General features: G+C 42.2%; 1 protein-coding gene across 2 annotated transcripts; it reads right to left on the reverse strand.

The window, feature by feature from the left end:
* Positions 1-413: 413 nt before the first annotated feature.
* Positions 414-16,558, reverse strand: Znf558 (zinc finger protein 558). Of its 2 annotated transcripts, XR_005284672.1 has the most exons (8): positions 16,155-16,558; positions 14,087-14,613; positions 13,497-13,585; positions 12,806-12,932; positions 5,647-5,739; positions 4,928-5,022; positions 1,665-4,504; positions 414-914 (listed from the first exon to the last, which is right to left on the reverse strand). XR_005284672.1 is itself a non-coding variant. In XM_038322916.1 (7 exons), the coding sequence occupies exons 2-7, from the start codon at positions 14,115-14,117 to the stop codon at positions 3,719-3,721; spliced, it is 1,221 nt and encodes a 406-aa protein (XP_038178844.1). In that variant the 5' UTR covers positions 14,118-14,613; positions 16,155-16,558; the 3' UTR covers positions 1,564-3,718. The 2 variants fall into 2 exon arrangements, 1 of the variants encoding a protein (XP_038178844.1); XM_038322916.1 differs by lacking the exon at positions 414-914 and having other exon boundaries at positions 1,564-4,504.
* Positions 16,559-17,033: the final 475 nt, after the last annotated feature.

The following is a 17,033-nucleotide window of genomic DNA, read 5'->3' on the forward strand; positions in this document are numbered from 1 at the left end:
CCTGTTTCATTAGGTTCCTCTCCCAATGTCATTCAGGGAATCCTTGTATCCTCTAGGAGATAATATTTCAATTCAGGAAACACCCATACAACAGTTACCCAAAAGATGCTCAACAGATGGGCTAGTATTAAAATAATGGACTGTTTTATGTTTAAATCAGGACTATACTATTTTTAGACAGAGAACTCAGAGAACTCAGGCAAGTGAACTGATGTGTGCCCTATGAACTTCTTCAATGGTAAACTGGGAGTAATAACAGAATACATTGATATTTATCCAGAGTACTCAATAGTTAATTATAAGGCATTTCTACTCATTTATGAGAAGCACTACAAAGTGTTTGACCATTTATTATGACTGCATTATAGTACTTTGTTATGAAAAATGTGGTCCTTATATAAAAAGGATCACTTCACACAAAAAAGCACCCAGTTGTGTATGCATCTAGTTACAGAACTTCAAAATAAAGAGAAAAAAATGACAAAATTTTAAGAATGAATAATTCCTAATCACAGTGGAAGTCTGCTCTGGCTCTATAACAAAAATTATTTTAAAAGAAAACAATTTGTACATACCATTAAAATAGAATATTAATGTACATATATCCTATATCAACATGTAAGAGAGTCTATATTACTTTCAAAGAACTATGGTATAATGTGACAAATCTGTTTACCAGTTAGATACGGCATTGAGCTGGAACTTAACATCACCTCAAAAACAAACAGCAAATCATGTTGGCTTCTACCAGTAAAGGAGTTACTTTTAAACAAAACATGAATTTAAAAAAAAAATGTAGAACTAATGCACTCAGTCAGAGGTTTTAAAGGAAATGAATCATTGTTCCTGTTCCACTGCTTACGTCATCATGATGGAAGCCAAACAGTTCTCCTCCCTCCAGACCTCACAGCCACCTGCCAAGGGAAAACGCGAGAGTCAGGCTTTCTCTTCAGCCTCCAAAGTTCATGGTGCCCTTCTTTAAATGTCAAAAAATCCAGGAATATTATTCTAATGCACTTTTAGATTAAAAAAAACCCTATTTGTTGTGGGCTGACACGAGTGTGCGTCAGATGACAACTCGGGGGAGTCTGAAGCATGACCCTAATTAGTCTTAATAAATAAAAACCTGGAGTCAGATATTAGGGTGAAAGCTGAAAGCTCAGAGGAGCAGAGCGGCAGCCTCTAGACTTCTTACCTCTATGAAACCTCAGACCCAATTGGCGTGGAGAGGAGCCTGTCTCTACAAATTCTCTGACTGAATCAGGGAGATCCTGTCTTTACCTCCCTAGTGCTGGGATCAAAGTCTTCAGCCTCTTGTGTGCTGGGGTCAAAGGCAAGATCCTCCCAAGTGCTGGGATTCAAGGTATTAGCCGCCACCACCACCATTTGGCTCTGTTTTTCTTTTAGACTGGTTCAATCTCAGGTAGCTCAGAGTGGCCTTGAACTCCTGAACTTCCTGCTTTTTGCTCCCAAGTGCTGGGATTAAAGATGTGTGCTATTAGGCATTTTTTTTTGTTTGTTTGGTTTTGGAGCTGTGGTTTCTCACAGTCCTAGCTGTTCTGGAACTAGCTCTCATAGACCAGGCTGGCCTCAAATTCACAGAGATCTGCCTGCCTCTGGTCTCATGAGTGCTGGGATTAAGGGAGTGTGCCACCAGTACCTACTTTCACTGTCTGGGTTCTGGGGACTGAACTCAGGTGATCAGATTTGCTGGTGAGTACCTTCACCCACTGAGTCATCCTGTTGGCCCTAAGCAGGACAAAATGGACACTAGGTAGAAAGAAGAAAAATGATCAATATCAGAAAGTCCTATCCTCTGACAAAAGTACTCTGTCAGACAGTTCCAGCTTGCATCAAATTCACAATCCACCTTGCCAGCCTCCCAACTGCTAGGATTACTAATGTGTACTACCACACTCTGCCCTTCAGAAGATAAGCTATAAATACACTGCACTGAAATTTGAAGGGCTGTGTTTGGGGTGGGGTTATACATAAGCATACATGTTTATAAAACAAAGATTTAAAATTAATAAGCTGGTAACTATGTAAGACCCGCATCCCTTATTCTCAAAGGAACGAGAAGATATTTCCTAGCAGAGTGTTTTAAAATCAAAAACCCCAGACTAGCTTCATGTTTCTAGAAATGATAGTGCCCCCCACAACACACACACACTAGGGAAATGCCAAACCACAAGCACACCTGGCCATCTGGTGGAGACTGATGTCCTAACTCTGGGACAGCGTGACCTCGCTCTAAAGATAAAACAAGCTGACCAAACAGGATGGGGAAGAGCAAAGACTTTGCACCTGTGTTAAAGCCCCCTGACCACTCTGAAGGGCTTGTGGTTTTTGCCTTTAAAAAGCTAACCCCACAGAGGGACTCTAGCTCCTCCCTGCCTCTCTGCATTGAGTGTGGAGACGAGCTCCAAGCTAGCCCATATCAAGCTAACAATAAACCTTGCTTTTGCAGTCCGGACTTCTCTAGTTTTTGGTGGTCTCACTGGGGGTCGTAATCTGGGCATAACAACTGAACCTACAGACACTACCTACTCATCCATTTCATTTACAGTATATTATTACACAATTGCTCAGCCAAAGCTGATGCTTAAGCATCCTTACATGTGTTAGGTCACTTTTCTAAGGTGGCCCTCTAATGTATGAGCTTAAAGAATCATTGCCAAATTCTTCCTATGTCACAGGAATCCTCAAAGGCTTGCCAATGGTTATGATACTCAAGGGGGCTTCTCAGAAAGCATTCTCATACCTCTTTCAGAAAGAAAAACAGCTGAAGGGTTCCCATCATCACAGCAGACAGAACACCTCATTATCTGTGGCAAGTAATGTGAACACTTTGCTGTACAGTTTTCCGAATTTCTTTTGTTTTTCAGATGTATGATTTCCCACAAGAAAGACTGAAAAGACTGACATCACTAAAGACCATTACCACATGACCAATATTCTACCCACCAGGTTCTTTCCAACACAGCATCTTTGGGGCACAGTACAAGAAGTGAGCTAAAAAGTATTATCACACGGCTGTCTCTGCACAGAGATTTAACAATCTATTCAATGTCACCTCCTACAGATTAAAAGGATCAACATCTATTGAAGACTTCATTAATTTCATGGCAAGGTTCTTAGATGGTTCTCAGAGAGCTGTCTCCAGACCTGCAGATATTATGCAGTTTTCTCCCACGTTTTACCAAGGCTGGTCTGTGTCTGACGAGTGCAATAGGGAAGGTGTGAAACTATAGCTTTTGGATGTGAGGTCTTAAGTGATACTTCATTTGTTAATTGGCTTCTCTTGGAACACTTGGGGAGAGGTTCTTCTTTTGCCATATTATAAAGAAGCATAATCATGGGGAGACACCAATATGGTGAGTTGGTGAAGGTCTCCTGTTAATAACCAGCAGTAAATTCCCAGGCATGTGATGAGCCATCCTAGAAGTCGCTCCTTCGGTAACAACTTTAGAAGATGAATCTTTCAACAAAAGATTCATTTGTTGAATGTAAGCTCATGAGAAGTCCTGAGGAAGAACTACACAACTAAGGTTCCCTTATATTCCTGACCTATAAAATATGAGGTATTTGTTTAAAGCCACAAAAATTGAGGTGAGCATATATTACACAGCAATAGATAATTTGTACTCCTGATGTAAATTCTCTCAAGTTATATTAGGACCAACGAAGTTTTCTCTCAGTAATTTCTCACCACAATTCATATCCACCTGTTGTGCACTCTTTTGTGCACAGAGAGGTAGGAGTTACTGGTGAAAGATTTTCCACAATGGTTGCACCCATAGGGCTTTTGCCCAGTATGAGTCATTAAGTGCTTCTTTACAGCCGAGAGGTTATTAAAAGCTTTTCCACAGTGACTACACTCATATGGCTTCTCTCCAGTGTGGATTCTCTTGTGTACAGTGAGAGAAAAGCTACTGCTGAAGCACTTCCCACACTCATTACACTCATAGGGCTTCTCTCCAGTGTGAGTTCTCAAGTGCTGGGTCAGATAGGAGCTTTTCCTGAAGGTTTTCCCACAATCATGGCACTCGAAGGGTTTTTCTCCAGTATGGATGCTATTATGCCCAGTGAGAGAGGACCTTGTACTGAAGGCCTTTCCACATTGAGTACATTCATGGTGATTCTCACCTCCTGTGTGGATTCTCTTGTGGCTTTTGAGGTTACAACTGGTACGGAAGACATGAAAACACTGGTTACATTCATAGGGCTTTTCCCCAGTGTGAATTCTTATGTGAAGTCTGAGGGATGAGGGATCACTAAATGCTTTCCCACAGTAATTGCATTCAAATGGTTTCTCCCCATTATGGATTCTTCTGTGCACAGTAAGATAAGATTTACTGCGAAAGGACTTTCCACACTGACTACAGTCATAGGGTTTTTCTCCAGTATGAATTCTCTTGTGTTGAGTAAGGTTAGATTTTGTGCTGAAGACTTTAAAACATTGATTGCATTCATTTATTTTCATTCCATGACGATCTTTTTCCTGTTAATTAGGACACACATTGTATCTATAATTAATAATATTAATAACGTATCATCCCTCTCCCAGAAAATCTACATTAAAAAACAGTTTGGCTCTTCCCAGTATTTATGTATAACTTCTGCTTAGTTTGAGCTTGTTCAAAGGTACAGCCATTTGGCTATAAATCCTTATATCCAAAAACATTTTTCTGACAAATTTAGGACCATTATGTTTCAAACACCCAACACCCGATTCACACTTAATTGAAATGGGAACTTGTAGGAACCCTCAGTGAAGAAATTTGAAGTTGGCTTAATCTTTTCCTCTAGCAAAATAACATATCTCACAGTATCTTCCCAGACTCAAGTTGTTTAAATGATACTGTTCATAATGACTCCCTTGGTTTTCTATCTTCTCTAACATGGGAAAACCAGAAATCATCACCTCCAGCTTCACTGTTCTTTGGCCATTCACATGCTGTTTTCCAAATGTGCGCTTCTCAGGAGCCAGCCATTTGACTTTCAGCACAGCCTCCAAATCTGAAACAAGTTAAAAAGAAAATAAGTTAACAGAAGAAAAAAGAAAAATGGTGACGTGCATACATAATTTAAGGAAGACTCTGAGAGGTCAGAATACTTGGTAAAGACTGGAGAGAAGGGGATTTGGTTCTGGAAATTTTAGGAGTTAAAGAAAATATATTCTAGACATATATTGAGACTGATAAAAAATGGACAAAACAAATTATCAAAAATGGAAACTGTGGCTTAAAATTTAAAATTATTTTTTATTTTTAATTGTGTTTAGGTTTGTATATACTGATGTCTGTGGTAAACTGAGGGGTTGGGATCCCCTGGTGCTAGAATTATAGGCAGGTATGAATCTTCCTGAATGGTTGCTGGTAACTGAACTCTGGTCCTCTCAAAGTTAACCTTGGCCCATCTCTCCAGCCAGTGACTTAAAATTTAAAATACAAAGAACTACATCTTTGTTTTTCCTTCCCAGGCCAAAGTATGAGATGACAAAGGCTGAGCTGAGAGAAGAGTAAAGACAGTGGTAGTTCATGCCGATGTTCATGTCTACCTTCGTCAGAGGAAAGACTACGTTTCATTCCTGCTTCCCACGTCATAGGCACTTCCCCGAGATTCCAGGCCACTTGTGCTCACCTGGACAGACGTCTGGAACACTTCCTATGGCCTCTCTTATAACCTCTTCTTGCTCCAACTGGGATATCAGATTTGGTTTATCAAGGCACCACCCTATTTGTGGAGAAAATACAAGTAATGTTAGGGAAATTATTCAAGGGTTATACAAATCTATAAACCTAAAGCCAAACTTCTGAAGATGAAAAATGTGACTTTGGCAGCAGTGGCATTTTGTTGAAATTCCAAAGAACATAGTAACTTTCATAAAAAAATTAAGTATCTCTACATCAATTTTCAAAGTAATGGGAATTTAATAATCCCAGATGTACATGCCTAAGTTCAAATATCCATTTAAAAGGCCCTTAAAGTTTGAATGATGGAGAATATAAAGTCAGGACAAGACAGAGAAAGGAAAATCATCTTTCAAGGAAGACATTAAACAGAAAGTTCCATAAAGAAAATGGGCCACATCTGTTTTCACCACGGTGCTTCAAAATCCCTATTCACATGTCAGGAGGTAAAAGTGCTTAAAAGGTCTTATAAAACTGAGAAAGAAATTGGTGAAAAGGTGAACTCTAAACTTCCACCCCAATAAAAATAGTAAGTAAACTTAATAGAAATGAATTACTTTTCCAGAACTATAAACTGCAAAACAAATATCTATTAGTATAATGTTTAGTTATGGAAACAAACTTTAAATAACACACCCCCAGCTAAGTCTGAGTAAGAGGACTTCCGGCCATTTTTAACTGACTCACATCCATCTTTTTTTCTGTTCTGGTTGTGTACCCGAAGAGGGCAGAAAGCATTGCTTGTCCTGGAGGGTGCAGAGCAGAGCTTTGTCTATGTTTCCTTTTGTCCCCCAGGGACATCCCGCAAGACTGGCTTAAAGGGTTTTTCTTTATTTGTTTAACTCCAAAGTCAGACACACATGTGATAAACACATTTATAAATCTATGTGTAAGAAAAAACATTAGACACAAACAAACACTAACAAAAAAGGCAGGGAGGAAAGTAGACTAAAAGATGTTGCTTAGAAGGGTATCACAAAGGTAATGTTTTCCAGAATCAAGATTGTTACAGACACAACCCAGACACACTCAGAAAAGACCTGACTAGTGCACATTTTTGGGTCATCTCTGACTTTGCATTACAACCACCTCGCTTAGTTTTAGTCATAGTTTCAGTTATTTATACCCTCATGTAAACACAAAGTTCATTTGAAGAAATTAAGAAATTTAGGCTTTTGGTTCCAGGACTTCAAAGAAATATGTGACAAAATGCCTGTGTTTACACCTGATAGATACAGATACTGAAAATAATTTTTGAAACATCAGTAATGCTGTATACAATGATATGATAACTCCACAGATGAAGAAAAATCAGACTCTAGAATTGTAGTACAGATTGAGTAACCCAATGCAAATCCAAAGCGCTCTAAAATCCAAACCTAGTTTTTAAACTTTTATTATTGATAACTGCATACGTGAATACAAGGAGACATGATCACATTTATATCCTCCTCAATAGGTCCCTCTCTCAACTTCACGTCTCTCAATTTCCATTATCTGCCACTAGCTCCCCAGTAAGGGGTAGGACCTAGATATCATCTATCCCAACTATGAAGGAATTTGGCTGGCTTGATCTCATGCATGTTTTGTTCAAGTAACCACAGCTGCTGTGAGTTCCCAAGTGTGCCAGCCACATCATCCAGGAAGCCATATTTCACAGCCTTCTTCTCTATTCTCCACATTCTAGGTACTTCCCACCACCTCTTCTGCGACACTGAGCCTTAGGGGATAGTGGTAATATACATCTCCCATTTAGAAAAGGGAAATGGGTGCTGAGTCTCTCTCTCTCTCTCTCTCTCTCTCTCTCTCTCTCTCTCTCTCTCTCTCTCTCTCTCTCTCTCTCTCCTTATTGACTAGCTCTTTTTAAAATTGATTTTTATTGAGCTCTACATTTTTCTCTGCTCCCTTCTCTGCCTCTCCTCTCCCCCCTCCTACTGTCCCCCAAGGTCCCCATGCTCCCACTGGGATGATCCCAGCTAGGACCCCGGTACAATGGCATGATGACTAAGGACATCAGAAGTTGTGGAGTGCAGCTAGGACAAGCTCTGTGTGCTGCAGACAGTAGAGCTCAAGATATAATCCAAGCCCTTTGGAGAAGCCCAGAGAGCTGCGAGTGGATCAGAGGAGCCAAGCACCTAACTTTATACTGCTGAACTTTGGTTTTGTTTTGCTTTGATTATAACTGTGCCATGATTTTGCCCACATGGAGTTTAGAAAGTGTGTCATTCTCTTTTAACTTTATAGAGTTCACAGTTTTGAGAGATGTAGATGGAGCGGCAGGGCTGCACCCCACCACCCGGCTAGCTTTACACATGAAATAATTACACGGAAACTGTATTCATTTAAACACTGTCTGGCCCATTAGTTTTAGCCTCTTATTATCTAATTCTCATATCTTGCTTTAACCCATATTTAGTAATCTCTGTAGCACCACGAGGTGGTCGCTTACCAGGAGATATCTTAACCTGCATCTGTCTTGGAGAGGAGAAGCATGGCGACTGCCTGAAGTGTCTGCCTCACTGCCTTCTACCCAGCATTCTGTTGTTTATCCCGCCTACCTAATTTTCTGTCCTATTAAAGGGCCGAGGCAGTTTCTTTATTAACCAATGAAATTAAAACATAGACACTCCTCCATCATAGAGATATTAAATTTTTCAAGTGACTTTGGAGTTTTAGAGACACTATGGATATTTTAGAGATATTTTGAATATTTTCGAGAAACTCTGAACTTTGAAAGAGACTTTCTATATATTTTAAAGATATTTAAAGCAACTGTGAAGGGGAAGCCCTGCCAATCACCTTGTTTGTAAGGCGTGTCCCCCTTAGGCTAATATTTACTTATAAAATCTTGCGGGTGTGCGGCCTGCCCTCTCTTTGTTTTCCTGCGCTCCTTGCTGGAACCTTGGATTTGTAAGTTCCCTTTTCTTTCCTTTATTAAAGCTGAATATTATATATTAAAGCTAGTCTGGTTAATCAGAACTGCCGATCAACCACGCCCCTTCACAACTGGGCTTAGGAAGGGAACTTATAAAGACTGTGGGACTTTTAAAAGTTGGAAGGTTTTATATATGATATTAAATGAGATCTTGAAGATTAACAAGAAAGTAAAAAGTTACAGTTGTGATGTGCTTGTGTGTTAAGCTGACAAGGGGTCAACTGTACTGGCAAGCTTAATCTCAACAGGACACAAGTTAGAGATACTTTGGGAGAGGTAATCTCAACTGGGAAAATGCCCCTATCAGATAAGCCTCTGGTGTATATTCTTGACTGATGATTGATATGGGAAGGCGCAATTCCCTGAGTGTGGTGCCACCACTGGGGTGCTGTTCAGGCTGCTATAAGGCTGAGTAAGCCATGAGGAGCTTAATAAACAGCACTCCTTCATGGCTTCTTTTCTTGTTCCTTCCTTCGGTTTCTGCCCTGAGTTCTCCTGATTTCCGTCAGTGATGGACTTAGTAGGAGTCTTAACTAAATGAAGGGTACATGAAAAAGCCATATGGAGCGGGGAGGTGGTGGTGCACGTCTTTAGTCCCAGCACTTGGAAGGCAGAGGCAGGTGAATACCTGAGTTCAAGAGTAGTCTAATCTAGAGTGAGTTTCAGGACAGCCATGGCTAAATAGAGAAACCCCATCTCAAAACAAAACAAAACATTCACAAAACAACAAAAACCCCCAAACCAAAAACAACTCCTATCCCAAAAGCTATATGGAAACCTATCTTTCAACCCAAGAGGGAAGGAAAAAAAACCTGCAATTAGAGGGAAGAGTTGGACATAGATGACATGAAAGGTCATGGGAGATACACTCGGGAAATGGAGACATAGTGACTGGGAAGAGGAGATGGTGGGTGTGGGTGCATTAGGCATAACTAGGATCTATGAAGAAGCTCTGTGGTGGTTTCAATGAGAGTGACTCCATAGGCTCATATGCTTGAATGCTTGGTTCTCAGATGAGGGTTCTTTGGGAAGGATTGAGAGGTGTGGCCTTGCTGAAGGAGCTCTCTCCCAAGGGGTGGGCCAGGCCCCATCTCTCACTCTCTGCCTCCATCTTGCAGATGACATAAGCTCTCAGCGACTACCAGGGCCATGCCTGCCTGCTTACCTGCCACTGTCCTATCCTCCATGATGGTCATGGAATAACCCTCTGAAACTGCAAGCAAACTCCCAATTAATGTTTTCTTTTATAAGTGGCCTTTGTCACAATGTCTCTTCATAGTGATAGAACAGTAACTAAGACAAGCTTTTTGGAAAACCACTGGTTTGCAAGCTGATATATATAAAGTAGAGTTTGAACAGAAGTATGCTGCATAGGTGGAAATCTTAGTGTCAGGCATGAAACACCTCCATACAAGTTATTGGTCAGGAGGCCTCAGAGGCTATGGCCACTGTTTACTTGCCCACTATAACTAGACAATAAGACCCTCCTGCTGAAGACACCACTCACTTTGAATGCACACACAAAAAAATCACCCTTAAAATGATCATGATCCTCTTTTACTGATGACTAGGTTGTACAGTGCCAGAAGGTACTATGCAGGTTGCTGCTGGAAAAGAGATACCAATGGTCTTACCTAGTGCTAGACCCTGCATGCTGTAATACTGACTGGCTGGCAAAAAGTGCCCATTTCTCCAACAGTGATTGGCATGATAGTTATGCAGTTAACTGCTTTCTGACTGGATATTAGGACTCTTCACAGGAGAGATTTCATGACTGGTACTGTAAACCGGGTCAAAAGCCCATGACTGGAGAAATCACAGATCCTAGGAAGGAACATACTTGTGTTTTGCTAAATGGTTATGATGTCAAATTGCACTCTAAATATTTATATCCATAGATCTGTTCTTCTCTCGACTTTGTTCAGAGAAGCTTCTTTCTGCCTTGGGCAGTAGTTAACACAGTGAAACACAACTGGTTAAAGTGCCAAGGGATGGGTGATCTATACCCACTCTCCACAACCCAAGGCTCAGGATGGGGCATCTATAACCACTTCCCACCATCCAAGTCTCGGAATGGGTCATTTATACCCACTCCCCACCATCCAAGACTTGGGATGGGTCATTTATACCTATTCCCCACCATCTGAGGTTCATGATGGAGGTACTGGCCCGACTGTGTTTATTGTCACAACTATATGGTGTTTCAAGGTCCCTGCCACCACCAAGAAGCATGCTGTTGGCTATTCATCAATACCATTTAAGTGTTTGGTGGTGGGGCCTCTTAAAAGAGCTGCAAGGTTTTTGAAGCTAAAGCTGAGTCAGGAAGACGCTCTTAAATGAGATGTGCTTGTCTCTAGAAAATAGAGCCCATATGAGAAAATGCTGCTACCAAGAAGCTGTGCTTAACTCTTGCTTTGTGTTCAGAATTACTTCCCAAGCTCTCTCAGGTTTTATGTGGATGTAGTTGTCCACAATGGCACCATTTTGTTGACAGAGGTTTCTGTCCTGATCAGTCCCATAGCCCTTCAGTCCCAAATAAACACACAGAGGTCTTCACTAATTATAAACTGGTTGGCCTATTAGCTCAGACTTCTTAAGTCTTACATCCTATGTTAGCCCATAATTCTTGTCTGTGTTAGCCATGTGGATTGGTACCTTTTATCAGCGAGGCATCTCATCTTGCTTCTTTTGTGTCTGGGTGAGGACCACAGACTGACTGTTTCCTCTTCCCAGAATCTTCTATTCTCATCACCCCACCTCTATTTCCTGCCTGGTTGCCCTGCCTATACTTCCTGACTGGCTAATGGCCAATCAGTGTTTTATTAAAATAATACAAGTGACGGGATACAAGATCATTGTCCCACAGCAGCCATCTCCACCCACTCCCCACCGTCCAAGGCTCACTGAACTTAAGTAGATGAAGGGCCAGAAATAATGTAGGAACTGTGAGATTGAGGGAGTGATGATGACATGCTGATTTCTGGATATGACATGGCCATTGCATGCATCAACTCCTAACAGATGTGCTTACCTATGCAAGATCAAGCCAGTCAAAATTACAGCATAGCTGGAGGAAGGTTCCCAAGGCCTTACCCAGGTCTACTAGATAAGCCATTGGTAATTTGCTTGCTCATGCTGGAGTGGATGGCCACATCCCCAGGCAACACTAATTACTCAGGGGGTTATTAACAAAACAAACAAACAGACAAAAACAAAAAGAGGACGTAAAGTTGAAAGGGAATGGAGAATTTAGAGAAGATGGAAGGAGGCAGTGATGGATGTTATCAATATACATTGAACATATGTATGAACCTTGCAAAGAACACACACACTCACACCCCACAGAGCTGTCTTAGTCTCTTTTCTTATGTTGTGACTAAGTACTTTATAAGGAAAAGAGGCCTATTTTGGCTCAAGATCTTGGTATCGAGAAAGTCCAAACAGCATGGCACTTGCATTTGGAGAAAGCCCCTGGCTTTGTCCCAATATGCCAGGGAAGGGCTAGAGAGACTCAGAAGTGTATACTGCTCTTACAGAGGATTCAGCTTCAAACTGCAGCACTTATACCTAGCAGTTTGCAACTGCCTATAAATGTAGCTCCAGAAGGATGTGACACCTCTGGCCCCCACAGTCACTGACACTCATATACACAAGCCACACATGTACACATAATTAAAAACAATAAAATAAGTGCTCTTTTGCTATTTAAAAAAGGTTAATATGGTGGAGAAGTAGAAAGGGAATCAACTGTATGAAGAAGACCTGACAAGCGGGTTGCCTCCCTCTGCAACAACCCATTCTTGAAAGAAAATTAACTTGGCCCACTAGACCTGGCTGACTCCCAAGAAATAGCATGCATCCATTCTGAGGGTGGTCTCTTGGTCTTGATACCTTCCAGTGTGCCCCACTATTAGAAGTTCCCGCTACTTTAACATTGCCTTTCACAGAGGACTAAATTTCTAGCACGTAAACCTTGGGAGGCTAACCCAAAACCCAGCAGAAGTAATGAGATGTTCTAAAATTACACTGCTGTACAACATGATAAATAAACTAAAAGCCACCCAATTGTATATTTCAAAATGATTCAAACACTGTTTCATACCAATAAACAACCTGGACTGAAAACTCGCCCGAGTTATTAAATCAATGAAGCACAAGGCTGATGGGGGCTTACCAAGTGAGGCCAGGTTCTTCCAGTTTTCCAGCATTACCTTCTGGTACAGAGTTCTTTGTAAAGGGTCCAGCAAAGCCCACTCCTCCTCTGTGAACTGCACAGTCACATCTTCGAATGACACCAACTCCTAAATCATTTACACATCACAGCTTAGCCAAGCACCCCATCAAAGACAAGGAGAAGAGAGCCCAAGGGGGCAGCCCCACAGATGAACCCAGAGGACAGATGTGTAGGCAAGCTGAATTCCATCTGCCTTGGTTTCTGAGCTTGGTGCCCTGGCTCTTCTCCTGTCTACTGCCCACCTTCCAAGGTTCCTTTCTCCTTCCACTCAGACTTGAGCTCCTAAAATCTTACTTCCTAGGGCTGAGCACAGGCCTGGGACAATCCACAAAGAGGAGAAACAAATGTTACATAAATGAATAATTACCCCATGCTGTGATAAACTGCCTGAAAGAAAGACAGAGTCAAACTTTTAGCTGACCTCCCCACAAACTCTTAGGAAGCATACGGCATCTTTGGAGATGTTGGAAGAAGCTTTGAGAATGCAGCAAATACTGATATCGGGAGACATTTTCCGGGACATCTCCTAGCTCTTGCCAGATGCTTGGGGATGCTGGTTGGAGTGTATGAGTCTTTATAGTAATAAGTTTTATGCAAGGAATGACTTGTCAAAAATGAAGATCTGACTCACCTGTATCAAGTCTGTCAAGAATTCACTGGCCAGCCCTTCTTTCCCTGCGTGTCCTTTCTCAGGAGACAGTGAGTACAGAGAAGACTGAACTGGGGGAGAAGAAATAAATTATGAGAATCTCGGACATCCTGAGATGATCTGAGGTTTACTTATCCACCAGAGACAGAGAATATATCACTATCCATACCTATGGCATGCACATTCACATGCACACACATAGCACATTCTTTTACCCCTCCCTGCACAAATACTTAGTCACAGCTTTCATAAGCATGGCATAATCTTGTCTCTACTGAGCTAAGATCCAGGGCACCTAGGTCTGACCACCTATGAGGAAAATAATATTTATTCCAGGAACAATTAAAGGTAAAATTCAAAAAAGACCATACAATCATCATGAAGTTGACAGATCCAAAACCCAGCAGCTACATCGTGTCCAAGAGCTATCACATCCATGGACCACTTCACTCTTGCTTTTCCTGCTAGGCCTGAGCTTCCTCAAGGGCTACCCAGTCTCTACCACTTTCTGAACTATGGGCTTGGGGGACTATGAATCTTCCTGTAAGGGCTGCTAGGACCTTGTGACTTACCATATATCAAAGGAATGACAGTTGCTGCCATCTTGACTCCAACACCAGAGCTTCCAAACAGGATGCAATAAAAGGGTCAGATACACTTCTGACTCCCACAGACACCAAAGGCAGCACTCTGGAATCAACAGAAGATAGGGAGGCTCCACAGCCACTCTCCTTTCCAGGGGTTTTAAGGATGAGTCTTTCCCAGCATGTCCATCTTGGGCTTCTTCAAAACGCACATTCTGTCTCCCACACTGGACCTTTATTCTGCTTTATTTTTGTTGGTCGAGGGGGAAAAACCTGTTTTCCTTCTGCTTTCACATCACCATCAATAAGAATTCTCCCCATTTAAAGCAACACAGCAATTCCGAAGTCTTCACCAGCTGGAAGTCTATTGATTCAATCCAATTCTGGCACAAACTGCTTGAATATACTCTCGGACTTAAATATTCACAGATTGCAGGCTCAGCTCCCAGGATGCCCTTATTTTAGGTGTCAGTTGCCAGTCCTCAGTGGGGTTCCCTATGCTCTTGACCCAGTGGCTGAAACATGAAAAAGGGTTTTTTAAAAACTTGCAGGAATGCTACCTGAGGCATTTGAAAGTCCTCAGCTCCAGAACAGCGGGAGAATGATGTTTCTGCGTCATCTGAAGCCACTGTTTATAATAATCGGGATTCCAGGCACTATTAGCTTACAACCCAATTGCTTCTCCTTTTCAAACGGCTCTGCCGTCCCCTTAGACGCAGTCTTCAACATTCTCATCTCTGCTGTCTTTTCTGTTAGAATGTGCATTCCATGGAGACAGGACAAAGTCTGTTTTGGGCCTCATGCATCAGGCCAAGGCCCAGCTCATGAAAGTGACCAACTGTCCTAGATTGCCTAGCCTGCTCTGACTCCCTAATGTCCTCTGCCCTAGAGAACTCCTCAGCCTTGAATAAAACAAGGGTCTTGATCATCCTAACCTGTGTAATAATGAATATCAATTACATAATAACCAATATTCCCTTAATATGGTTTCAGGAATGATTAAAAAAAAAGGCAGGTGCAGGGATGTGGCTCAGCGTAGAGAACTTGCCTAACCTGTCCAAGACAAGTGTTCAATCCTCAGTACTGGATAAAAGAAATCAAACACTTATAGCTAAAAAATATCTTCTTTATTATAAAAGATCATACTGCTGTTTCAGAAATGTTAAATTCCTATCAGGAGGCAAGGTAGGAAGGACAGCCCTGTATCTTACTCTTTAGTCTGAAAGTTATTCTTTGATACTCTTCCAAATGTTTTCAACCTTATCAACATTTAGTAGCTAGTCTATTCAGTTTTAGATTTCTGTTACTAACATGAGGATATGCAAAACTTCTTCACACATGCCCCTTTATTCTGACCCCTTAGAAGTCACGTGGAACGAGCGTGAAGAATATCACTGAGTAGCTCTAGCATTTTCTGGGAAGGCTTGTAAGTGCTAAAATACATAGAAACGGCTCATCAATTTGTACTTAATATAAAACCCTGAAAATCGTGGTGCTTAGGTACACAAGAAAATTCTGCATTTATGAGCTTATTCATATTCATCGTTAGTTATGTTTGTGTAATTTGCATTCAACTACATTACTTATTACACAACCTAGCATCCATCCCTTGAATATAACCCATCAAACATTAATACAGCATCTTGAGATAACCCTCATTCCTAAGTGGTTATTGCATCCTTAGAGTCACAACCTGTTACAAGTAAAAGAAAAGCCCTGTAGAAGTTCCATACTGCAGGGTCGGCGGGAACTCTTATTGCTTCACCTGGTGATGCGAAATTTCTAGACTAATGAGGACAGGTGTTCACTGAGGAGTTTTCAACACCACACTGAGGTTTCAACACAAATCTGAGTTTGAGAATGATGGGATTTATTTATTATTTATTTATTGTCTAAAAAGACTAAAAAAAGACATAAAAATCGATTCTGAGCCCTTTTACAGCTAGTACTAAAGTTGTGACAGAAAAAAGAAGCCTCCATCACCCGCCCTCCACGTATATTTACAGATTTAACATTTAATAAAGAGCCCAGCTTATGGCTGGAGAAATGGAATTACCTGTTCTTTATGCAGGCTCAAGCTCAAAATGGCAGGCAGAAGATGAAATGATTTGTCTGTTTAATGGCACAACTTATTTGACTGGAGAGCGATCTTCCGGTGACTCCATGGACGGTAAACATGCCTTGGAGCTTAGAAGGCCTAAAAGTGAAGGAGCTGAAGAATTCCCACCCTAGCACTACTGCTAATTTGCTCTGCTTGCTGCTTGCAGGGCAGGATACAGAATAGTGTCCCGGGCCTCCGGCCGCCCCGCCTCACTCTGTGAGAACAAAAAGCGTCTCCAGAGCTGAGCGGTGGAAGCGCTCGGGTTTGGTGTCTGGGCTGCGGTAAGAGCCTGAGGCCTCTGGGCCGAAAAAGTGGGGGATCAGCGCTCCTCCATCCAACCAAAGCCGGCCGTGCACACCTCACACCGCCCCGCCCAGCGGCCCACCCGCAGCGACATCCGCACCAGCTCCCGAAGCCCCACGCTTCCCCTTCCGCCCGGCGCCGGCGCTTCTCTGCTTATTTCCGCCCAAAAGTTCGTCGGGGATTCGGGGCGGGGTTGGTGGGTAGATTTCGCGTTCGTGGAGCTTTCCCAGTTTGCTTAATGACTATGCACCAGAGAGACTTTGGGATAGGTTAGCCGAGGAGACCACGGGCGGCGGGGGCTGTCGGAGGAACCCGGCCGTGGGAACAGCCAAGCTCGCAAGCCCCTTAGGTGATAACGGGGAAATAGTTCGGAGGGCGTGGCTACGGTGCGGATTAGTTCCGGGGCCGGATGATGGGAAGATAAAGCTGGGAGTGAGCTGAATTGACTGTGGGTGGCCAATGGCGGTGTGGGGTGTGAGGTAGGATTGCTACTGTCCCTAGGAGTTGGAGAGGCTAGTTGCAGGGATGGGA

This window comes from Arvicola amphibius, chromosome 3 (genome assembly GCF_903992535.2).
Source record: "Arvicola amphibius chromosome 3, mArvAmp1.2, whole genome shotgun sequence".
Lineage (NCBI taxonomy): Eukaryota > Metazoa > Chordata > Mammalia > Rodentia > Cricetidae > Arvicola > Arvicola amphibius.

Bases quoted from the DNA above. Each gene is read 5' to 3' on its own strand.
- Znf558 (XM_038322916.1), bottom strand. From the start codon at position 14,117: ATGGCAGCAACTGTCATTCCTTTGATATATG. The intron at 5,740-12,805 runs GTAAGCCCCCAT...CTCCACAAATAG, and splicing joins GAAGAACCTGGCCTCACTTG to GGTGGTGCCTTGATAAACCA. The intron at 5,023-5,646 runs GTGAGCACAAGT...AACTTGTTTCAG, and splicing joins TGTTCCAGACGTCTGTCCAG to ATTTGGAGGCTGTGCTGAAA.